Source organism: Physcomitrium patens, chromosome 26 (genome assembly GCF_059467195.1).
Source record: "Physcomitrium patens ecotype Gransden chromosome 26, ASM5946719v1, whole genome shotgun sequence".
In the NCBI taxonomy this organism is placed as follows: Eukaryota; Viridiplantae; Streptophyta; class Bryopsida; order Funariales; family Funariaceae; genus Physcomitrium; species Physcomitrium patens.
In genome coordinates, this window is record NC_143435.1 from 8,604,732 (window position 1) to 8,628,224 (window position 23,493).

The window sequence follows — 23,493 nt, forward strand, 5'->3', positions numbered from 1 at the left end:
ATTCACTTTGCCTGTGCAGCAGTTGGGTGCTTGAATTTCTTGTCTTTGTTCTCTATTACTGCCTGTGAATAAGATCCAGCTTGTTTATCAGTATGATTCCTGCCTGCGACACTAACGAACCTCCTATGAGGATAAGTTTGACTAAACATGACAGCTGAATCTTCTGTATGGAGAGGTTTCTGAACTTTCCAGTGAAGTACAGTCGACTGTGAGCTTAGTCTTGTCTGATAGTTACGTCCAATTACAAGTCTATAGGATTCCAGCAAATCTTGATTCAGTTCGATCTGTCTGGTTGTACTTCGCAAGTGATAAGCCATCAGCACGCTCTCGGCAGACATCGTCTGCGGCCCCATTCTTGGCGGTTGCGTACTCCCTCAAGTCAATGAAGACCATCACCCGCAGCCCACCTCGTGATTTAGTACTTCGTAAGTGAACCCTCATTAACAAAAACAAATTGAGTGAAAACATATGGGTTATCGCCACATTGTTACGTCTTATTTGCGACGCTTGCCTTCTGTACTCATGCCACGGGTCTGAAGCCGGCGTTGATGAATCCATTGTATTTACACTCTCAAATGGAATAATGATTGTGTTTCATGTTTCATGTATTAAGAAAAAATATCTCATCTTCAAACAAGACACGAAATGATGGATTAAAAAAAAGTCTTGTGGAAAAGACAGCAATATCTACAGGTGAAAACTCATTTCAACGAAGGCGAGTCAGAAACTCTAGTTCCACAGCCAAATTTAGTTATCATATTTATGACATGAACTAAAGCGAATTGCCTAGTCCTTGATTCTTTGATACTACACATAAAGGTCGGTATTCAAAGCTGCATGTAAAACGCTGATGACATCAATATTCATTTCATGATTTTCAGCGCTGCGAACAAAGTAAAAAACTACCTCGGATACTCAAGCCAAGCGTGGAAACCTCAAAATAGTCATAACCAAGTTCACAAGATTATCACATCCGAAAGCCAACCACTTACACATCTGAAGCCAGACAGACTCGAGCCATTACTAGCACTTCACTATATGCCCTGAGGTCTACTTCAGTAATTCTCTCTCGTATATCAGTGTAACTTTGTGTAGAACCACTTCCACTAACCACGTAACCACGTATTTCTGAAAGATGAATTGTCACGCAACGAAGCATCGTGAGGTTTGTACTCCATCATATATCCAATAGGCAAATGAAGGTGCCGCTTAATTGAATCACGAAGAGCCATGACAGCCTGCACATGATTCATTCACGAATACCGAACCATTGTTAATCTGTTTATAAACGAGACCCTTTGATTACGTCACAAAACCAATAAGAAACTGTAATAAAAATTAGAGCGGTCTAGAAGCATATAGGCTGTGGTACGAGAAAATGAACGCATTGTAGGAGCATAAGGATATACAACTTGATAAGTAACAAGGGAAGTGTCCTCTGTAAGAGAAGAAATTGTGGGGCCTGAACTGACGCTGTACCTGATTATCAGAAGCATTGCGGTTCCATATGCTAAGGATGTCCTCCCCAAAACGAATGCTCAAAACAGCACCACAGACACTGTCGCCGAAATCCAACTGATCCCCGATCATTGCCAACACCTGTAAACGCGTAATGACGTGAGAGATGGTCGGCAGCAGAAATACCAAGCAAGCTTCCACACTTTCCCATTCCAAAGACTAACCATACAAACTCGAACAAGAAAAATGAAACTTGGAAAAAGCAGAGTAGGAATTTACCAGGTCCTCCCAGTATCGACCAGACACTAGCTTTTTAAATCGGATAATCCACTTTCCTCCACTTCGGTTAGCAGCATCCTTTTTTCCAGACACCGCACCGAAACCAAGTCAGGACTTTTAGAGGAAGTGTAAGGGTTGCCTGAAAGATACATGTCTTCATGGCAAGAAACAAGTACAGCAATCGAGGAGGCATTGAAACTTACTTCCCATAACGGACGAATGCCTTCCTTGAACAAATGTAAGTCGGTTGGATTTGGAAGAGTGGATGCTCGAGCTAAGTGGCAATAGATGCCCCAGAATCCTTCCACCTGAGATTGAATAAGGAGATCAACATCCATCTTGTGAGGTCATGTTGCCTAGTAAAAACCTGGCCAAGCTTTCTGACTAAGCTAGCCAAGAAAAAGAACTTGACTACAAAATGCTAGCTATATGTACAGAGCAAGTCACTAGAAATTTCAGACCGAAGGACACTTAAGCCTTTCGAACGATTACTAAAAACTGAGATCACTCATAAGAGAAAACAAGCACGTCGTCTTCTCGAAGAGGGAATAACGTTCCGTATTAAGAAGCTGTTAGTTATGAGAATAAAGTAGCGATGTAGTGAGGAATAACTCACAGTGCTAAAGTCAGCTATTTTCTTAATGTTGTCTTCATATGATGTCTGGGACCGAATGCCTGGCTGCCTTCGAGTATACCAAAACACAAACCGGTGCTGTGAACACAACGAGACCAACACATTAGATTATTCTCAAGCCCGGGCAAAAGAAGTTAACATTTCCAGCTCAATTCAACAATTAAAACGTAAACTAAAAACAAGTGAGCGGTATGCGAGGGACCTCGGCCCCGCTTGATTCCATTACTCACACAAACTTCATCAAAATAAATTATGACGCGAAGTTGAGAGGGTACCCACCTGGCCCAATCAAGACCAGCATCATGCATTACTGAGTTCGATACGACAGACAACACACACTATGCAAATGGTTCAAAACCAGCATCGCAAACTCACGAAGAAGTGCGAAGGAATTAGGGTTTCAAATTCCACAAATGTCGAAAGAGGGATACTGCAGACCAAAGCTACCTGCAGAGGATGTAAGCCAGCTCGAATTTCTCGAGTCTGTCTGTCCCGATCATCACCTTCTCGAACACGCCGATTCTTCTCATCATTCTCTTTGTCCTTCGCTCGGCTCTGGTCAGTGACTACATCGGTGGTCGCGGCAGAAGATAGAGGAAGTAGGGGAGGTCGATCATCAACAACGGGTTCCGACTTCGCACCACCTGTTGCCGTTGTCGTCGTGGCCGTCGTTGTCGTCGCAGGCGCGGCGTCTGAAGCCGGATCTATAGCATTTGTCACGGGCGCGCTGCTAGCGGGCGCTCCCTCAGATTCCTTGGTTGCGGTACTCTCCGTCATATTTCACACCTACTTGAGACCCTTAAAACTTACACCAACATGACCCTAGAAAAAAAAATCCAATAATCAATTCACAAGTAACGGGAACACACTCCTGCGCATCGCATCGCTTTCCAACCACGAGATGGGAGAGGTCTTCACTGATAGAGAACAATCTCTCGCACGAATTAGGGTTTCGACGGAGAATAGAGACTATGAATATCTCCTTTGCCCTGAGTGATGACAGGGAGCCCTTTTCACACCGCGGGCCCACCTTCCAATGCCCAACATTGAATTTCAAACATGTGCGTATAGTTTTGATTTTCATAGAAAAAAGATTATGAAAGATTTATCATGAATATGAATATTTAACAATGGGCGGGAAAGCATCGGAATGGGTGGGGGAATAACTTTTCTGGAGGAAATGAATGGAATGGTTTGAAAATGCTGTTAAGCTTATGAATTGGAAAATAAGAAAATTGGTTTAGAAATTGGAAAGTGAAAAACGAGAATCAATCAGAACTATATAGAGGGAAGGACTAACTTCCTCCTCTTTTGAGAGCATAAATTTATTTTTTGAAGAGTAGCCACATTTCTTTTTCGGTTTGTTGAAAAAAATAAAATAAAATAAAATAAAATACCGTAACAGTAATCTATTCCACACAATCTTAATTACCAATAACTTTTCCTCTACAACTTGTATAAAATACCTTTGTTTTCTTCATGGCCTGCAATTTGTTATACAAGGTCTTATCGAAATAGATTGCTTCATACCTTTGACGTTTTTTTCACTCAGCTTTGTTTTCTCCATCTTACACCTAGATGGCTTCGTCTCTAAATCATAAACTGCCAAAGTGCACATTTTCTTCCAATAATTATCATACTTCATTCTCCAGCTTGTGAATTCCGCTTCACCCCATTTTTTGTTTGGCCACAGAGGACCCAACAACAACGCAACATGGGCTGGCGGACATGCCGAGGACGATATGAAAGGGAAGCGTTTGAAAGCATGCGTCGGAGGACCCGATCTGCGCTTCGATGCGAGATCTATGCACTTGTGCATCAGACCAACCATCCTGTGCCACAGTTTCTTCGACGCTGTGATCATCTGCGTCATCTTCACAGTCTCCATCGAAGAAGACGAAGAAGAAAAAGAAGACGTGGAGTAGCACTGAAATGGGTGCATCAGATCAGGAAGCTTCACCGACTGAACCAGGAACAGTTCGTCTTGGAAGATTGGATTGTAGGATGGACCGTCACCGATCTGGGTGCCATGTATCTACGTGGATGGTTTCTAAATGCTTGATTTGTGAGCTGAAGCTCAAACCATGCAGCGTCGATGACATTGCACTGGACTTTGAATACTCCTTACGAAGTTTTAGACTGCGCAGTGTACGTGTTGGTGATACTCAGCAGAGAGTGTTCCTTTTGATGGTGAGTGTCTCATCCTGATCCCACCAAGTTGCTATACAATCATCAGATCTTTGGAGGGTGTTGGTAGATTGGAGTGGGGAAGTAATGCGATTACACCATCGGCAGACATGACATTTGAAGGTAATGGTGCTCTTGTTCTGATGAGGGTGCACTTGTTCGTGGCTTTCTATGTGTTGACTGCCATCCCGCTTGCGACAAGTTCGTAAGTCTCTGGTGTTTCTTATTACATAAACAACTGGAGAAGACAAAGTTTTGCGGCAGTGTGATGAGCAACTTGAAACCGATGCCCAGCAAGTCCCATAAAAGTCTTAATGGAATGAGCCGGACATGCTTAATGCACAGGTTTGGTGCATGACATGGTCATGATAGACTGAAAATGACGACGAAGAACTGGTTGCATGGTAAACGACGTTACATAGACAATTACAGAATTGAATGCTTCAAGAGCTGAAGAGTTACATTGTGATTGCTCTTGACAAAGGTAATAAAATGGGTACAAGCGCTACAGACATAAGATTCGCCCTAAAACCTCGACTGACTCCGCAAGTTCGATGCAATGATATGGCTTAAGAGCGAGATATACTAACACAGAGAGCAGAACAGAATAATCTATATCCAGGAACATTAAATCAGTCGGTTGGATTTCTCTTCATTTACTTGGGGGAGAAGTTGCACGTTTTCCAGAGCATCACTGGTTGCCTTCATTGATGCGAATTTTGACATCCGGTGACGGACGTAGCCATAGAAGGTGCAGCCTACGAGAGTGATTGTGCAACCAATTGCGTTCATGAAAGAGATTGGGTTTTTGAAGATGAGCCATGATATAACGATTGCCACAGCAACCTGCAGCTCACAAACAATTTATAATCATCAGCTTTCAAGGATGGGTGTTGATTTCACCGAAAGGGACACGCCTGCCGAACTATATCTCGAATTCAGTAATTGCTACAATTCGTCCAGAAGCCAACTGTAAATGAAATTGATCAAGTCCTGCTGAACGGTATCGCTTCCTCATCTCTACCAAATGCCATTTGAACGAACATGTGCATACGGAGTGCTCTAATATGATAAATATCCACCAGGCATCCATATTTTGAAGTAGCATTATTACAGCAAGAGGTCTTACTTTCATGTTTCCTGCCACGTTGAAGGTCACAGCTGTTGTTGCATGAATGACGTAGAAGATGGAGAAGTTGAGACAAAAAGCGGACACTCCAGAGAGTGTTATGATAAACAGAGGCGTGAGCAGTGATTCCTGTGCTCCTACCCATGTCAAGACTCCCCCACCCTCCAACAGAAGAGCTGGAAGGGCCAGAATCATGGTTGCATGTGGCGCCATGTAGTACACAGTATTAATGCTGCAGTGCAATTGACCACATTAGCTGTTTGAACTAGCATTGTTTAGGCACAAGGTTAGCTCAAATGTAGTAACCTATATAATTGACATCAAGTAGATTGAAATGAAACTTATCTTGACATTTTGAATGGAGCTTTGACTGTTCAGAGTTAACATACCTGTCAAAATTGTAACCATGAAGCAACGATTCCGCCAAGATGGTCTTTGTTGAAGTCACAATACAGCCAAAGAAAGCCGCTAAAAAACCAGCCATATTGAAGCTGAGCTCAGTGACGGAGGTCAGCACAATTCCCCCAACTATTGGAATCAGAGAGAGCCAAACACGACGGTCGAAAGATTTTTTCCACACCAGCCACTGCAGCGCCACTGAAAATTCCCAGTGACCGTAACCCCTTACGAAGACGAACATAATCAAAATAAAATAAGGAAACACTTCGTATTACTCCACAATCATACTATCCACGGTAAACATAAGCAACTATTTCTTGTGCTGCACATCTTGACCCCAAAATTTTCTGAAGTAGAAGCCATAAAAAATAGGAATTTTGGAAAATGTGTTGAACATTCACAAACTCACTTCCCTTTGAGTCATAGTGAGATGGTGATCTCCAGTTAAGGAAGAGTGAAATGAGAGCAGGACCAGTTAACGAAACGAAAACTAAATTCGAGAACAAAAGTACGCAATAGCTTGCAACAACATGGCGTACCTGTAGTGGCAGGTGTGAAGGATTTGATAGTCTGCATGAAGGAAATAGGTATGTAACGCAGGCTGACGTTTCCAAGCACTATATTGACGCAAAAAACGATTGACATTGGGAGGATTCGCCTCAGACGATCTTGTGGATTGACTTCAATGAGTGGCTTCACCTTCAGCACCTTAATTGCTATGTAGGCGCCAACCGTTGAGCAGATGAAGTGCACAGTAGACACAGTCAACGGAAATTTGAAATTGAGTTTCTGAAGCAATCAACCACCAGTTTTACCCAAGCTTTGTCAGTCAGCCGCACAAATGAGAGCATTTTCTATTTTATTTTTTCCTGCGAAATTCCTAATGACATGGACTTCCATAGAACGATGCCCTCAAGCTACAGAAGCTTGAATTCAGCAGGAGGGACCATGAACACAGTATAAACCTTGCTCAGTTCGATCTTCTGGTGTTCTTCTACGTTGCACACGGTTTCAGAGAAGATTATAGTAGAATTCGCCAAATCTATTTTTTGTTTGTGAAGGAGAAAAATTAGACATTTTGTGCAAAATTAAGCAAGACCACGAAAGAATCACTGATTTAATCATCCGGACTTGTAAGAAAGCAATAACATAATTTGTTGTCACAAATCCATCTGACTCAAGAGATGCTAACATGGTGCTTGTCGATGCACCGAGTTTGTTCCGAGCTCATGAAGGATATAGTCAAGGAAATTACCCATTCGAGATCTGTGACACCTATATAATAAAATAAAAGGCATACGTATGTAGAACACAGTCAAGAACCTGGAAAATCCATTTGTTCATGATGATGACCAGCACATTGAAACTCCACCACTGCAGGATCGCCACAATTCCTCGGAATTGAGTGATGCCAACCGGCGATGAGCTCCCTTTCTCCATATTGTCTTCGACGCCGTCAGTAGATCTGCGGGTAGAGTCCATTTTTTAGCGTAGAACACACTCGGAAGCACACTAAACCTTCTAACCAAGCATAGCTATCCCTTGAACACAAAAAAATGAAAATAAAAAAATAAAAAATATGCGCAGACAAAGTATCACAAGGATCAAGACTTCAGCGTTCTAAAACATGTGATCAAGGCATGCTCAAGTCATGCTCTGTTAAGTATCGTCAGAATTGAAAGCGACTGCGTAGGCCCATTCCTTCGTCTCTTCGGTCCTACACAGGCAATATCTGAGATCGGCACAGCTTTCGCAGGTTCAAACTACATAGGCATTACTTGAGATCGGCACATCTAATACCTAAATCGGCAACTCGTATCATCATATCTCAACAAAAGTGGATTTTAATATTTTGCATTGCATGAGGGTAATATTCTCCCCTGCTTTAAACTTGATATCCCATAGACTGAAGCTCCACCAGGAACATCTCTCAATTTAGCTTAGTTTTGTCAGCAATCTCACCTCGTTCAATGTGCAATTATCACCAATGAGCGGTGGTTGGCATTACTATGATGCCCACAGAGATGACGATCTACTCGTAGACGGAGGCATCTTCGCGAAGACCTGAGCTTAAATCGATCTCGACCCCCAATGCTGCCTTCAACTGCTCAGACATGAACCCAGTGCTCGACCACCAACTTCCTTACCCTTGACCTCATGATCTAACGCCACCATCTATAAACATAAACCCCCAGCAGCGTTCCCGAAACCATGCATGAAGCTTCCAGACCCCGAACAAGCCTGCACATACCTGCACCCCCACGGCTAAAAAAGCTACAGACCCAACCTCCTCCAAAACTCCACTGCCTCTACTCGAACATTTACGGACCGTCCAACTTACCGTAAGACCCACACAATGCGAGGTGCAAAATCTACGACATTGCCTGTTCAGAAAGATTACGAAAGCTCCTTGCAAGGCAATTCAACTCAACCCACCCTCCAAGTTCTGACCTCCCTGACCTCCCAAGACTTGAATGAAGGCGACAACTCGTACAACACCCTCAAAAACAAAACAAAACACAAAAACACAAAAATCACAGAAACACGGCCGAAATTTTTTAATTTAAATATTTTTTTTGCGAGATTGGACTACGAAAAAAACCAGAGCGTATTCAACGGGGATTCTTTGAGACTCTCGCTCTTCCTCCCGGACTCGTAACCCCGTATCTCTCTCTCTCTCTCTCTCTCTCTCTCTCAATCTAGCTCTCAACTGCAAGAGCTGCAAATTCACCCACGCCGTGATGAAGCTAAGACTGCAACTCTGGGAATCTACTGAAACTGTATATCGATTGTTTCGCACTGTAGAGTAACTGAGTGGGTTTGTGGTGATTCTCAGGGGCAGCTGTTCCGTGATTCTGTGCGTTGTGTGGAGGAATCGCTGCTGCATTCATTTGCGTCTGTTACGCTTCGACCTGGTGCCGAGGCGTCTCAATAGCATGGGGGGACGGGAACATATGTTCTCAAGCTGTGTTCTCTATGCTCTTTATGGGTTCGGTTCCCTCGTTCTCCATGTGGGTGAACACTGTTCCCCCTGTGCCCCCCCCCCCCCCAAGTGTTGTTTGTTGATCTCAGTTGACTTGGGTCGTTTTAGTAGCTACTTTGGCTCATGGGTTCTCTCGATTCAGAATCTCCTTTTTTGACACTAAAGTGATATTTGTCACGAAGTCCTTTTTTTAAAAAACAAAATCTCTCGTGGGTAAGGTTCATTTATATAGAACAAATACTGTGTGTACTTTGTGTCTATTATAAATAAATAAATCCTTAATCAAATTACTGTCCTCTTAAATAAAGAATTGGAAAAGTAAAAGGTACTATTTTCTTGAATATTGACAATTTGAGTAGTGTAGATCATAAGACGTTGCTATATATATATATATATATATATAATGTAACAATAATATATAATATAACTACAAGATAAAATAAAACATTTGAAAGTATGCATTTCAGAAACTACATCTAAGATTGTCATCCAATCCAGATTCTTTTGTGAGAAAACTGCAAACAGCACTTCTATTATATAAACCTTTGTAGATTTTATTCTCAAATACTATTAATTAAAATAAAAAGTAAAAAAATCTCACTTTTGACTAATCAAGTGTATACATTCTTCTAAGTATGAAAACAAACAAGTAATACAACACACATGCTTTGTCTTCATGCCATTGCATGCTTGATGTGTGCTCCAAGCCAACAACTCCTATCATTGCAACCTTCACGCCTTCCTAAGCCACAAAACTTCACAATGTGTTTGGAGAACTTTTTTACACCACTTCTTCACACAACCCACACTTTGTTCCAAAACCACTTAAAACCATTAGAGAATGAAAAGTATTTGCACCCAAATAAATCAATGAACAAAAAATCCCAACTATAAAGTGCAGTGCCCATCTGATGAAAGAATTCATACAAGGACAATCTCATGCCACATTATATACATATACATATATGTACATACATACATGCATACATATATATGAATTTCAAAACAGTCACCTCTGGGGAAACAGAATCCTAAAAACGCCTCCTTTGGTAAGCCAAATATATATATATATATATATTTTTTCTGAGATGGGTTATTGTTGTTGTTGTTTAAAAGAGGCATTTTATCTGGGGCTGGGGGAAGTTGGTGGATCCGCTACGGAAGGTGGTGAAGACAATGCGGTGAAATGCTGTTCCTGACACAAGAACTGCTTCGCTTGCACTGACAAATCCGCCACTTGACGGCAGCTCCGATGCTCCGCCGTGTTGCGTTTTCCATACGTAACGTTCCACACGAGGTTTCGACATTGGGCAGATCGTTGCAACCTGTTTTGAGTGCATAACTTACCAGGTTCCATGAGCTGCAGTGCCTCAAGCGGTGACCAGCTCCACTGGATAGAAGGAAAAGAAACCGGGGGGGGGGGGGGGGGTCAGAAAGAAGATGAGAGGATGGGAGGGGAGGATCTCGTGTTCGGGGGTCAGTCACAGGTTTTGATTCGATCGCAAGCTTTCTGGGAGCAGTTTCTTTGTTGGGATGGCCGAGTCCCATCAGTCAATTCCAGTGGGACTGTAGCTTCTATCTCCCACTATTTCCATGAGAAGACGCACACAGTCCAGGTCTTCGTCGAGCTTCCGTCGTTACCCATGCCCATGAATCCTGGGAAGACGACGAACTGGTGGTCGAATCGTGGTCCTAGAATGGTCTGGAAACACTCTGCTTGACCAGCGGAATCTCCACCTCTGCTTAGATTAACCATACTCTGGGATTGACATGAGGAGAGCCCTGGAAGATGAAGTTTTGGTTCTCGTTCGCTGTAAGTTTAGGTATCGCCGGATCGAGTGGCCTCGTAGTTTGGATCCGATTCACGGGTATACACTTCTGCAGTAGCTGTCTGTGATTTTACGTCGTGTTTACAGTAGCAAGCTGGAATGGAGCAGCTTGATATCTCATTATGGCCCGACATCGATCCCTTACGAGAAAATTTGCACAGTGTCACCGAGTTGGTAGCTTCACATTTAAAAATAGTACTGCCAGTTTCGGCGAGGTTTGAAGCAATACAGCAAGGCGTGTAGAGTCCACGTGCTAAGGAGCTTCAATAACACAGTTGGAGGTGTAACTGTACTTCCTTGGATTTTTTAAGACAAGTTTATTTTTGGGATGTTATGATCAAGGATCGAAGCAAATGCACAGGGGTAGGAGTTGGTTTGGGACTACCGACAAATTTGGCAAGAACGTGTTTCCGAGGAGAACTGATCACTCTGGTTATCGAGGGCTGTGACCATGTGCAGCAGAAGGTTAAGTTGATCGGAGTAATTTCAATGATAAAACTTGGTTGCACTGTGAAAACACGGTGAAACAACTCAATTCTCAGATTCGTAGTATAGATATTGAAGATTTAGCTACTCATTTTGACTACATGATCAGGCTGTCGACATCAAAACTTAGAGTGAACACAACGTTTACCCCCTTCAAACTGAACGTAGATTAACCTTGTATTGAGATTACTCATTGCTATATTAGAATCAGAGTCGTATAATTTGGCCTTCGCAGAGAACTCAGCAGCAAAAGTTGGATTACATTTCGGAAATAACAAAACCGTTTCCAGCACTTTTCTGCCGGTACAGAAACTGTGCGACGTAATGATAGAGGATGCGGCCCTTGGGGTCCTTTTGTGTCCGGACCTTGAGTGCTCGAGATTGAGGATGTGGACAGACATTGGGTGTACAGGTTGCATTCTTCACATGATACCAAAGTGCCAATCACAGAAATAATTGTGGAAGTGTAGGAATCAACAACTAGGGATTGCAGAGGAAGTGGAGATAGACAGCCATCCCACCAGTTTCTGCGGTGGTCTGGCTCAAAGCGTGGACATAGTTTCTGGCAATCCTCTGATTCACGAGAAAAACATAGATTTCTCAAGTACGAAGCACACATCATACTGGCGTTGCTCACTGCAATCATTTCGGTGTCAACCAGTGTTGTACTGGTAAGAGGCTTCTGAATTTTCACTAATTAGACAGGTTGGTATAATTAATTTTGCTATCAGACATAAATAAGTATACTTGTAAAATAAATAAAAAATGAATACTGTTTAAATCTGATGCGAAAGGTGATGATAATAAGCCTCTCCTAATGCCAGTGCTATATTGATGCCAACACATGTTCCTTCCACTTCGTCTCTCTTCATCCTTTTGGTTGGAGGTACGGTAGTATTTAAAATAAAAACTCTTTTATTTCAATTCTCAGGCTAACCTGACAGTACTAGAATCCAATATCTTTGAAAATATTCAAGCATATTATGAGCCAATCCCACGTTTTCCGCAACATCAAATGATCGTTAAGTAATTCTCGTTTCTGCAGGAGCTTTATACAACAAATAATGTATGACTCCTGGAACAAGAAGAATGTGAAACTAAGGCCTCCAAGATGTATGTACTATTAACAGGACGTACAGTTATAACTACAATCATAGGGTTGTAATCCAACTTGGTGCATGGCTACAAGTGGGAAGCCTGAAATGGCAAGACATTGAAAATCCTGAAGTTGAGTAATGATCATTTCAATCGGTAGAGCACTGCCTCAATATGAACTACAAAAAATATTATAGTTGATTCAATGAAGCAGTAATACTCAGTAATTTCGCTCAAGGAAGATGCTGGACTACAACTTATTTACACTTTTGCGGGATGAAACTAGGATGCTTCAAAAACTACTAGACTTTTAAACATTATACAATCCTTGAACGCAATTCTGAGAGGTACGAATAACCATCCTTGTAGGTAAAATTGAGGTGCCAATTGCAGGCCATCAACCGACGGGTTGTGCCATGTTGCCAAGACACACGTACTTCATCTGTAGAGAGTCACACAAGTCAAGAAAACTTAAAACAAACATGCATCCGAAACATTGAATTCCTTACAGAGATATAGAATCACACTGGACAAAAACAGCTCTTTGATTTGGTACAATCACATTGATAGACACAAATCCACCAAATCTTTGAAGTTGTGCTTAAATTGGAGTTTTAGGTGACAATCACTAGTTAATTTTACTGAAAGTTCAAAATCGTCAAACAAAAAAGGATTCTTAAGAATTTAGTAATCCAAACTTCTGATTTTCCCGTAAGCCAGTCCAGGAGAAGCTCCTAAGCTTTGATTTAACGTCATCTAAATACGCAGATACCTTGGATTTGTACATCAATTCAAAAATAATTGGGACATAATGCATGGATTCCTGCTTGGGCAAGTTTCAAGTGCAAGCCATTCGATCACAGGTTCACACCACGCAAGGTGAAAAATGCGAAAATCGTACCTCAAGGTATTCGTCAAGACCATACTTGGAGCCTTCACGACCCAGTCCAGATTGCTTCATACCTCCGAAAGGTGCCACCTATTGCAGACCCCATAGAATGCATCATGAGTTTGAAAAAGACTTGTCTAGAATAGCCTACAAATAAACTTGTCAGTTTCATAACATCACCACCACGAGCGTGGTTTGTGTACCCCAAATAACCCAAGATTTTCGTTGAGAAGAGTTAGATTTATGAAATGAAAAAGCGATACCAGTTCTATAGAAGAGAACGCTAGAACCTTTCCTTCAACCTTCTCATTGATGCACCTACTTGCTCAGGCTAAACCTAAATATGTCATAATGTAGGTATTTGAAAGAGGGCGACGAAATAAAGAGAAAAAAGAGGGGAAAAAAAATCACAATAATAATAATAAAACCAGCAGACAGGGTGTGTAAAATAGAAGAAACAGTAGATATTAAGGATGCTGATATACCTCAGTTGAAATGAGGCCTTCATTTAGGCCAACCATGCCAAACTCAAGTGACTCGGCTACACGCCAACCTCGAGTAATATTCTCAGTAAAAGCGTATGCAGCCAGGCCTGGTCAATCACAGGAGACATAGATCAGTGCCAATTCACATAACTCAGAGTGCTAACATATACTAGCATATTGAAGACAATAACCATAGTAAAGCCGAAGTCCTCCCCAACTATGTGCTGGGGATTGGGCCAACGAAATTCAACAATCCATTTACATCGCTAATTCAAAACCTAATAAACAACTATCTGTATTAGTGCTTTCCCATTATATCATAGTGTATCTATTCTTCAAGCAGTGTTAAAATAAAGTGTGCAAGCTATAGAATAGTTATCAAATGAACTTTCACGACTAGAACTATACTGTTAATTTTCATACGCAGAAAAAATGGATACTGTAGTTTGAGATATTGTACTACAGTATCTCAAACTGAAACATCAATTTATGTCGGACGATAAAAGATTAGGTTATGATAGGGTTAAGGTCCATAAGCTAATCGGTTGGGCTACTCTTTAATTACTATAACTTTACAAGAAAAAGGGGTCTACCCATATTACTCATTACTACAATAAAGAAAAAACAACAACTGGTATGTCACGAACCAAAATGCTTACCAAATTCTGAATTATTGGCCAACTTGATTGCTTCCTCATCTGTGTTAAATCGCACAAGGGGTGCAACTGGCCCAAATACTTCCTCCCTTCATATGCAAAAGATACAATTGAGGTTACAACTCAAAAGCTTTAAATATTATCGAGGCCATGCTGCACTAGAAACATTGCAAATCAAATGCATGCAGAAACTACAATTTCAGAAGTGGCAACACACACAGCATGTCAGATTTGATTTCTTTCTGGTAAGCATATACTCAACATCCGATTCAGTCTGATGCTAGGTGTGTTTCTTGCATGAATCGCATAATACAAGTATTAGATCAGAACCTGAAGATAAGCATTTCGTCACTAGCGTTGCCGAGAATAGTTGGTTCATAGAATGTGCGACCTAAACTATGCCGTTTGCCACCTACAAGCACTTTCGCTCCCTAATGAAGGGTATCAGCCTTCTTCATTAGGATCATGATGATATACATCTCCTCGACGCGATATAGCTATACTCGTGTAATGCCCTAACCCCTAAACCCTCCACATGTAAATTAAACAGATGAAGATATGTCATATCTCATCACTTAACACACCAAGACCGAAATTCAAGTAGGGAGTTGGAATTTCGTTTACCTTGGACACTGCGTCTTGTACGTGCCTCTCAACCTGGGTATACATCACAATTTCAATTGATATTGTCTAGAATTACCAGCACAGCAGGACCTTAATTTTTATTATTTGTTAGTTGCGTTTTTATCAAAAACACACTGATATACTTAACACAAATGGTGAACATTAAGTCTTACCCCTTTCTTTACATAAACTCATGTCTGCTAGAAAGATTTGGGCAATTCGAACTTTTTGATTCCAGCACAAAAAATTCTATTAGAGACAGCACAAACTTATAAAGCTCTACACTTTTGAGAACTTTCTGGATGTACGGATATATGGTTGTGAAGTGCCTCAAAGACATTTTTTACCTTTTCGAGTGCTGTCTCATTAATCAATGGTCCCTACATAACAATAATAGTAGTTAGTAGCTGCGAGGTTCCGTACACCAGTAACTGTACAGAAGGACGCAAGTATCCTCAATGTACGTAACCTTCAGTAGAAAAAATGCTAACCTGAGTTATGCCTGGTTCTAGGCCATTCCCTGCGCGTAATCCTGACACTGCTTTTGCAAAAGCCTCCGCAAACTTGTCGTAGATGCCTGGCCCCAAACAAGTCAGTCTATGCGAATTGACTTACTGAAGAGAAATTAACAACAATGTACCTAGACTTACCATCAAGATACAATAACTCAAACAAAAAAAAATAAAAATAAAATAAAATAAAACCTTTTTAGTGGCAAGTTGCGAGAAGAATACATGCTCAAGTCCGAAAATAATTCAACAAAATCAAAGATCAAAACATGTGATCTTACCATCTTGCACAAAAATTTTGTTGATGCAAACACAAGTTTGGCCAGAGTTCCTGTACTTGCCGGCCAACTGCATCCACCAAGATGCACATGAGTTTCACCATCGCTCTGTAGTTTTGAAATTAAATAACTCGCAACCAACTTCTAAAAATGTAATAATAATAATAATAATAATAATAATTTTAAAAATAAAATAAAATAAAATAAAGACATTAAATATACATACCACTCCTTTAACAGCAACGTCCAAATTAGCATCATCAAAAACGATGCACGGTGCGTTACCACCAAGCTCTAAGGAAACCTGCGCATACCATCTTTGTCAAGGAGAATATTCTGGTCGCAGGTTCAGTCACATGCAAAAACACCCGGAAAAAATCCATACAGTTAAGTAAATCTCGTAGTTAAAATGCTTCTACTGTTGTAGCGATTCTGGCCTAGACTAGGTGCAACGCATATTAAAATGTAAAGACTAATTCCACTACAACAATTAAACATGTTGAAATTTTAATAATTAAAACTCTAAACTTGAGATGCTCTGGACAAGTGACATACCTTTTTAACAGTCTTTCCCGCCCCAGCCAAGAGCATTTTACCAACTCCTGTTGAGCCAGTGAAAGTAATTTTACGAACCTGCAAGTTCAGTAGATATCGTAAGATTTACAGTTCAGCATAAAACAAGGCTCTAACTCGTGTTACTAAGCGACATCAACACAGATGGTGCACAAAGCGTTCATTTTGCAAAACACCACTTCGATGGACATCAAGTAGGTTAAATACGCAGACTATAAATTCTAGCGTCAGAAAATAGGATGATGAAGGACATACGTGATGGATATGGATAAAAATTTCGGAGGAAGTTGACATGGATCTCAATTTTTATGAAGTTCTTATACATGCACAGATGACTGATCATTTATGTGGTGATTCTATAAAACATTGTGCACACGTGATTGTGGGATGCACAACTTGAATATACTCACGCCTAAATCAAGTTACTAGAGCGATGTACTCAGAACCTGGGATCATTATCACAAGGGTAAACGGGGAGACATGGGTTTAAACCCAAATTATATGGACAGAAGGATTTTAGTACCATGCATTAGGTGCAACACAACCTACCTCTGTGCTGTCTAGCATCGCATCCCCAATTCCCTTTGCATCTCCCATCACAACGTTCACAACACCCTGTAGCAATTACCCTTCTCAATTACAAAAAGCCTAGCAAGAACCTTGAAGAGATACGAATCTCACTACTTCTCTACAATGCATGCAATCTTATCGAAGAAATGTGCAATGTACACTTAGCATGAACTTACAGGAGGAATGCCTGCTTGCAGGGCAAGTTCTGCAGCAGCTAACGCCGTCAAAGGAGTAAGCTCTGAAGGCTTTATAACGACAGTGCACCCTGCTGCTAACGCTGGAGCTACCTATAAAAAATTCTTCCAACCACGTTGAAAACGGGAACAGATTCTGATCCTCCATCATACTTTCAGCCAATGGACAGCCCTCGGTTTCTAACTAGTCTGCAGCTTCTTGTCCGACCACACACATCATTTCAAACCAAACTTGATTAAAGCTTGTAAGGTTCATCGACCTTGACTAAACTACCACTCGCATTTTTTTAATTGAAAAAGATGGTACCAAAACCAAGATAGTCTAATTTTCCAACACCAATGCCATTGGATTAGAGAAAACCTCCTGTGTTTTTAGAAAATCTAGTGTGAACCCATTCAAGTACGAGGTAAAATACGGACCTTGCGAGTAATCATGGCCAGAGGAAAATTCCAAGGTGCTATGGCAGCTACTACTCCAACTGGCTGCCAACCAACAAGTGACCCAGTTTAACACCTCAACTACAACTTCAAATGATGTTTACTCTGGAACAAATACAAAGGTACACGTAAAAAATACATTTGATAAATGAAGATTGTAGGATATACGAGGTAGGAAATGACCGAAGAAATGCTTCATCTTGCATAAGGAAGAAATTTTATCACATATTCCACATGCTCTACTTAAGAAACTGACAAAAAGCTGGCAGGATGAGTTACTTGTTTCATCACGAGCATTCGTTTCTCTGGGAAAGGAGAGGGAATTATGTCACCGTAAACTCGTTTTGCCTCTTCCGCATAATACTCTACAAAGGCTGCACCATATACGATCTGCAGTTCACAACTTAGTACCGCAGCTGAAGGAAATCAGCCACATTCAATCTGATAACGACGTTCACAAGTTCTAAGACAATACAATCTGATGACTTCCAATTGATCGCAATTCACAACTCTCTTGATCGAGACCTTCTCAGCACTTTTAAGATGTAGTACAAGGAACAGAAAGATGCAAAAATGCCTTAATAGTTAAGTGCGTGAAAACTACCTCTCCGACTGCTTCAGCGAGTGGCTTTCCTTGTTCCAAGACAATGAGCTTCCCAAGGTCATCTTTATTCTTTATGAGTAAGTTAAACCTTCACACTCAAAAAACAAGGAATTCAGAAAGACACATGTGATGTTTCTGAACTAAACTGAAATAACATTTTTCCGAGATGAACGACCCAGAATCACCCTCCGGCAGACTATTACATCTGCCTTGTTGCGCTTGCGACACATCTTAGAAATACTCACCACTGTCGTAGAATTTTGCTCCTGTCATTAGCCGTTCGCTTACTCCAAGCTGTTTCAAAAGACCGTGGTCCCCATGGGGTCATCACCAAGCTCTCATCTCCACTAGTACAATGCAAACATGACGGAAATGACTCAAGAATGAGAAGTGGCAAGAGGCATACATGTAAAAGCCTGAGATGCTGCAGCGATCGCCTTCTCTGCTTCTCGCTTACCCATAAATGGCACAGACGTGAGGATCTCTCCCGTGGCAGGATTGTTAACCTATGAAAGGCCCTTCCCGACAATCCCCAAACATCCCACACAGTCCCTGTGAGCAAATTGCCACTTAAATATCTTGTGGGCTTGGACGCCTTTACTGAAAATCTAATGTTCGATCATCTCCAAAAATCATTAGCGTAATCGAGCGAGTGGGGTGTGGGATCCAAGAGTATTGGAAGAGTGAAGTGGACAAGGAGAATTCCCTGAGCTCACAACTTCTCGAGGTACTTATTCAGTTATTGGAAGGAATAGCTACAGAGACACTCACACCACTCCGGAAGGCATAGCATTCTGCAAATGAAAGTTTCAATGCTCCAACCATAAATGCTTCCGAAGACATGTGAAACGAATAGAGACGATGGAGACGGTGACTGAGTAAGCTAGCACATACTGGGAGAGTGTGGCCGTTTTCAGCATCGACCCACTTGTCACCAATAAGCCCCTGCGATTTGAACAATCCCGCTTCGTTCAGCTGCACCATTGTGCCCATCTGCACACACACCAAAAGAAAACTCCAATCATACCTTTGCCTATTCAAAATCAGAGGGCGTCAAGGCCAGTAGCACAGCATCAATCGACAACCCATTCTCAATCCCATTCATAGCCACAACTCGCAACCATGCGCTCCGATGTCTCAATTCCGGCTACTTTACAATGCCATTAAAATTCATGAGCCAGTAAACACCATCAGTATGAAAAAATCCAAGTTCAAGCGCCTTTCCTGACGAAGGACCGGCAGCAGCCATGGCGATTTAGCTCGAATTCCAACCAAACCTCTCATGATGCCTGAAATTCGGCCACAACCAAGTCACCTCCCTCAAACTCGCACCCGAAGTCTGCAAACAAAATGTTGGGAAAAACGCACTGACCGCTTCACCAACACTCGGGCAGTCGGGGAGATTGCAACAGGTCTTCAAGAATTACACAATCGCACACCTTAAGAAACATAAAAATCACGATTTCGCGATGGGTTATAGGTGAAGAGAAAGCTGACGTGAGGCGTGAGAGTGCAGTCAGAAGCGAAGGGGTCATGTGTCCAATAGAAACGGAAACTTTCCCACGTGGAGAGAGCGCAGTGCAGGTAGTGCAGTGGAGCACAAGGTGGCAAGCCAGCGTTGCAAATTCCTCAGGAATTGTCGTCGATTCGCAATGCACGAGGATGGGGCTAATCCCAATGTGCAATTCCCCGCACAAAACGATGGGAATGCACCACCAGCCCGAGCCTCCGATCGCGGAAATCAGCAAATCCCTTCGTGGGCTCCACCTTCATCGTCCCCACAAACCCTAATTCTGAACCCTAACTCTCAAACCAGGTCATGCCCATGTTGTTGTCTCGGTTCGATTTTTCTTTTCCCATGTTTCTTCTCACGTCTTCTTTTGTTGGAATCATCAACGTTTGTAGTGTTGTATAGTAGTAACTTGGCAGGTCTAAGAGATTGAAATACATAGTAGTGCAATAGATTCAAATACAAGAAAGTATAGGAATGTACAATCTGAGAAGAAAAGTCCAACTTTGTACTTAGAAATCATATGCAAGTTAGGAAATGAAATTTATGATGCATTTTATCATTACCATTTGACAATACTGTAAGGAGATTGGTTAATCATGGTTAAGTAGTCTTTTCCAATGAAATGCCAAAATATTTGAAGAAATTCTATTCTAATGTCATCAAGACCAAGAGTCTTATATTTTTTTCCATTTTATCTTCAATTTCTTAATATTGACTTTGTGCAAAATGCTATTCACATAGAAGCTAGAAGCCTTTATAGAATTTGGAAATCCAAATTGTTGTTTGTATGTGTGAGAATAAAAATTTAAAACAATTCATTACAAAATAATTTATATAATTGTACAAAGATTAATATATTATAGATAAAAGAATCTTTTAGTCTATATTGAGGCCATATTTTTCCAACGCATTGAAAGATTGAAAGATTCTTTAAAAAGAATAGATTTAAATTTTATTTTTAATATCTTTGTTTGGATTTTTGAAGTTGAAAAGCATACTTAATTAGATGATGGTCTAATAACATACTACCATTTCTTAGATAATATTTATAATTTTTTTTCTTCCTAGAATAAATTAATACTAACATAGGACCTACATAATCTAGAAAAAAATACAATTCTTGTTTTTTTTAACTTAAGAATAATTCAATATACTTTCTTGTTTAAAAGTTTCTATTAATAGAAATCAAGATGAAAATAATTTTAAAGTATTTTTTTCATCTTTTAATAAAAGTCTTCTTCAAAAAAGATAATTTATCAAGTGTTTTTTTTAGCCATATTCTAATTATAAGTTTCTTTGCACTTAGTTTCTTTCTTAATATTTGTTGGAAGCATAAATGTTTACAATATTAATAGAATCACCTAAAATATTATTGATTATGATTCAAAGTGCTATATTATGCATAAACAAGCCAATATTATTAGCTAAATATTTAATTAGAATAAAAATATTTCTATCTTATTCTATTACAACTATTTGCATAACTAAAAGCAACTTCTAAATTGAAGAGCTTGATATAAAGTTATAGATTATCGCTTAGTTCTTGTACCCTTGTATTACATACTTTATGTTCTTAGAGTAGAAAGATATCACATTTTGGGAAAAATAAATAAATAAATAAATAAATATAACTTTGCAATTTAAAATCTTTAGGTAGATCATTTAATCTACAAATATTATAGAAAATAATTTTTAACTTCATAAGATGTTGAAAAAAAAGAAAATCGCACAACATCACATTAATTATTAATTCATATCTAATATCTTCTTAAATTCGAGATAAAGAATTTGTATCTCTATCCATTTTTATGCCAAAATAACTTTAAAAATAAAAAACAAAAAATGAAAATAAAAATTCTTATATATTTTAAAATTTTATTATTTGAAAAGAATTAGAATCAATGTTTTTTAAGTCAAAAGGATGATTGGAATGAGAGCCAACTTATCTAAGAAGATGTAGTCTTATTTTGCTAGTTATGTTATAATTCAACTAAGAAGAGTTTTTTTTTTTTTTTTTTTTTTTTTTTTCCCTCTTGGAGAACTATATTTGTGAATTCTATTCTTTCAAATGTTATTATATATCTCTAGTTCATATGAATCAGATAGATTAAAGACTATATCTTTTTGTAAAATAAACTTAGATATAATATGAAGGTATTGTAAAGAAGAGGATGCAAGGTGAGAGAGGTGAAGCACCTTTATTTTTAAACGTAACAAGTATTAGTATACCATAGTCAAATCAATCTATATGATAGGAAGATTTGGAAATATTGTGTTGTACATAGCTAATAAGTGAAAAAATATATAAAGACTAATAATTTAGTAGAACTTTATTGAAAATACTGCAAAAACTCAGTTTGAAATTCTAGATAAAAAGTAGGAAGATCTTAGAAGTTTTATTTTATATTTTCTTTTTTATTAAAGAAGCTTCTAAGTACTTTATAGACCACAAACAAGACAAAACAAGATATATTAGCAAAAATAATAACAAAAGAATCTTTAGATATAAGTACAGGGTGAATTCTAAAAAATATTACTTAATAAAGCCTTAGATTGATATTAAGATTGGAGAATTATTCCAAGAAGGATATTTGAATTTTCTCTAAAATAATAAGTGTAATTCTTCTTATTTATTTTTTTCTATACTTTGAAGATTTTGCAATGTTTGAAATAAAATCAATAGTCACTCAAGAAGTTACAAAGGCTATAATTTTCTATTGAATTTAAAATTTATGAAATTTTGTTAAGATTTAATTAGAATTTAATAAAGATTTTATAAGAATTGTTTATGATTTTATTAGAATTTAGTTAGAATTTGATTAAAAATTAGATAATTTTTTTTAATATTAGTTATGATTAAGTTAAAAATTAAATAGGATATATTTAAAATTTGATTAAGAATTTATTTGGATTTATTTAGAATATTTTTAGAATTTTATTAAAATTTAAATAAAGCTGTTTTAAGGTTTGGATAGAATTTTTTAGAATTTGATTAAGATATTATTAAAGATTGATTTATTTATTTTAGAATTTTTATATGGATTTTTTATAATTTAATTAAAGATTATTTGATATTTAATTAAGGTTGATAATGATTAAAGAGTATTAATAGAATCCATATTCCTTAGCTTGAAATACACTTAATTATCTTAGAAATAAGTAAAGAGCATAGAAATGACTTTAAAAATTATCTAAGTAAAGTAATTTAGAGATAAAGTTGTCTATAACAAGTATATAATTTAAAATTAGTAGACATAAAATAATTTGACTTGAAGAATTCAAGAGTATTATAATTGCAAAGACAAGTGTTTTTAAATACTTCATGCATTTCTTTTTATTACAAGAAGTACTTCTAGGTACATTCAAATACTTTTCTAATTAAATGCCAAATTTATTTTTAGATTCAATTTTACATAACATGACCATTGGGACAAAGATTCTATACTAAAATTATCTTATAAGACAACATGGTTCTATATATCCATATCTATTGGATTGAAATCTTCATACAACTTGAAATTTAAATAATTATTTTTGTAATAAGATTCTTCTATCTATCAAGGACAAGAACTTACAAAATGTAATTAAGTATGTGAGATGTGTCTTAAAGAAAGATAACATAGAAGAAATGAAAAAGTACATATAATTAAGAAGAAATTGGAATGGCTATTTTTAAAGATA

General features: G+C 38.9%; 3 protein-coding genes across 11 annotated transcripts; all 3 read right to left on the reverse strand.

Moving 5' to 3' along the window:
- Positions 1–733: 733 nt before the first annotated feature.
- On the reverse strand, positions 734–3,304 carry LOC112278028 (eukaryotic translation initiation factor NCBP). Its single transcript, XM_024511016.3, has 6 exons — positions 2,819–3,304; positions 2,354–2,449; positions 1,941–2,045; positions 1,738–1,815; positions 1,480–1,599; positions 734–1,238 (listed from the first exon to the last, which is right to left on the reverse strand). Exons 1-6 carry the CDS (start codon positions 3,146–3,148, stop codon positions 1,107–1,109), a joined length of 861 nt encoding a protein of 286 aa, XP_024366784.1. The 5' UTR covers positions 3,149–3,304; the 3' UTR covers positions 734–1,106.
- Positions 3,305–4,955: 1,651 nt separating this feature from the next.
- On the reverse strand, positions 4,956–8,316 carry LOC112277785 (UDP-galactose transporter 1). 4 transcript variants are annotated; one of them, XM_073531568.1, is made up of 7 exons: positions 8,049–8,191; positions 7,410–7,551; positions 7,052–7,128; positions 6,626–6,875; positions 6,077–6,284; positions 5,688–5,919; positions 4,956–5,404 (listed from the first exon to the last, which is right to left on the reverse strand). In XM_073531568.1, exons 2-7 carry the CDS (start codon positions 7,420–7,422, stop codon positions 5,186–5,188), a joined length of 999 nt encoding a protein of 332 aa, XP_073387669.1. In that variant the 5' UTR covers positions 7,423–7,551; positions 8,049–8,191; the 3' UTR covers positions 4,956–5,185. The 4 variants fall into 4 exon arrangements, with proteins under 4 accessions (XP_073387669.1, XP_024366273.1, XP_073387670.1 ...); XM_024510505.3 differs by lacking the exon at positions 7,052–7,128 and having other exon boundaries at positions 8,049–8,316; XM_073531569.1 differs by lacking the exon at positions 8,049–8,191 and having other exon boundaries at positions 7,410–7,574.
- Positions 8,317–12,383: 4,067 nt separating this feature from the next.
- On the reverse strand, positions 12,384–19,933 carry LOC112278076 (succinate-semialdehyde dehydrogenase, mitochondrial). 6 transcript variants are annotated; one of them, XM_024511116.3, is made up of 21 exons: positions 19,797–19,933; positions 19,524–19,588; positions 19,194–19,292; positions 18,706–18,805; positions 18,545–18,593; positions 18,300–18,387; positions 17,975–18,085; positions 17,678–17,740; positions 17,240–17,350; positions 17,043–17,108; positions 16,476–16,553; positions 16,147–16,224; positions 15,924–15,990; positions 15,625–15,710; positions 15,481–15,513; positions 15,134–15,166; positions 14,840–14,940; positions 14,513–14,598; positions 13,854–13,960; positions 13,381–13,458; positions 12,384–12,921 (listed from the first exon to the last, which is right to left on the reverse strand). In XM_024511116.3, exons 2-21 carry the CDS (start codon positions 19,581–19,583, stop codon positions 12,877–12,879), a joined length of 1,539 nt encoding a protein of 512 aa, XP_024366884.1. In that variant the 5' UTR covers positions 19,584–19,588; positions 19,797–19,933; the 3' UTR covers positions 12,384–12,876. The 6 variants fall into 6 exon arrangements, with proteins under 6 accessions (XP_024366884.1, XP_090104138.1, XP_090104139.1 ...); XM_090248012.1 differs by having other exon boundaries at positions 19,672–19,798; XM_090248013.1 differs by lacking the exon at positions 19,524–19,588 and having other exon boundaries at positions 19,672–19,923.
- Positions 19,934–23,493: the final 3,560 nt, after the last annotated feature.

Excerpts from the sequence above, each read along its gene's own strand:
- LOC112277785 (XM_024510504.2), bottom strand. The coding sequence starts at position 7,568 with ATGGACTCTACCCGCAGATCTACTGACGGCGTCGAAGACAATATGGAG. Across the intron at positions 6,876-7,409 it reads TGAACAAATGGATTTTCCAG|AAACTCAATTTCAAATTTCC; the intron begins GTTCTTGACTGT and ends TGATTGCTTCAG. Across the intron at positions 6,285-6,625 it reads CTTCACACCTGCCACTACAG|TGGCGCTGCAGTGGCTGGTG; the intron begins GTACGCCATGTT and ends GGGAATTTTCAG.
- LOC112278076 (XM_024511116.3), bottom strand. The coding sequence starts at position 19,583 with ATGAGAGGTTTGGTTGGAATTCGAGCTAAATCGCCATGGCTGCTGCCG. Across the intron at positions 17,109-17,239 it reads TGCAAGCAGGCATTCCTCCT|GGTGTTGTGAACGTTGTGAT; the intron begins GTAAGTTCATGC and ends TAATTGCTACAG. Across the intron at positions 15,711-15,923 it reads CAAAATTTTTGTGCAAGATG|GCATCTACGACAAGTTTGCG; the intron begins GTAAGATCACAT and ends GTTTGGGGCCAG.
- LOC112278028 (XM_024511016.3), bottom strand. The coding sequence starts at position 3,148 with ATGACGGAGAGTACCGCAACCAAGGAATCTGAGGGAGCGCCCGCTAGC. Across the intron at positions 2,046-2,353 it reads AAATAGCTGACTTTAGCACT|GTGGAAGGATTCTGGGGCAT; the intron begins GTGAGTTATTCC and ends ATTCAATCTCAG. Across the intron at positions 1,816-1,940 it reads GCATTCGTCCGTTATGGGAA|GATGCTGCTAACCGAAGTGG; the intron begins GTAAGTTTCAAT and ends TCTGGAAAAAAG.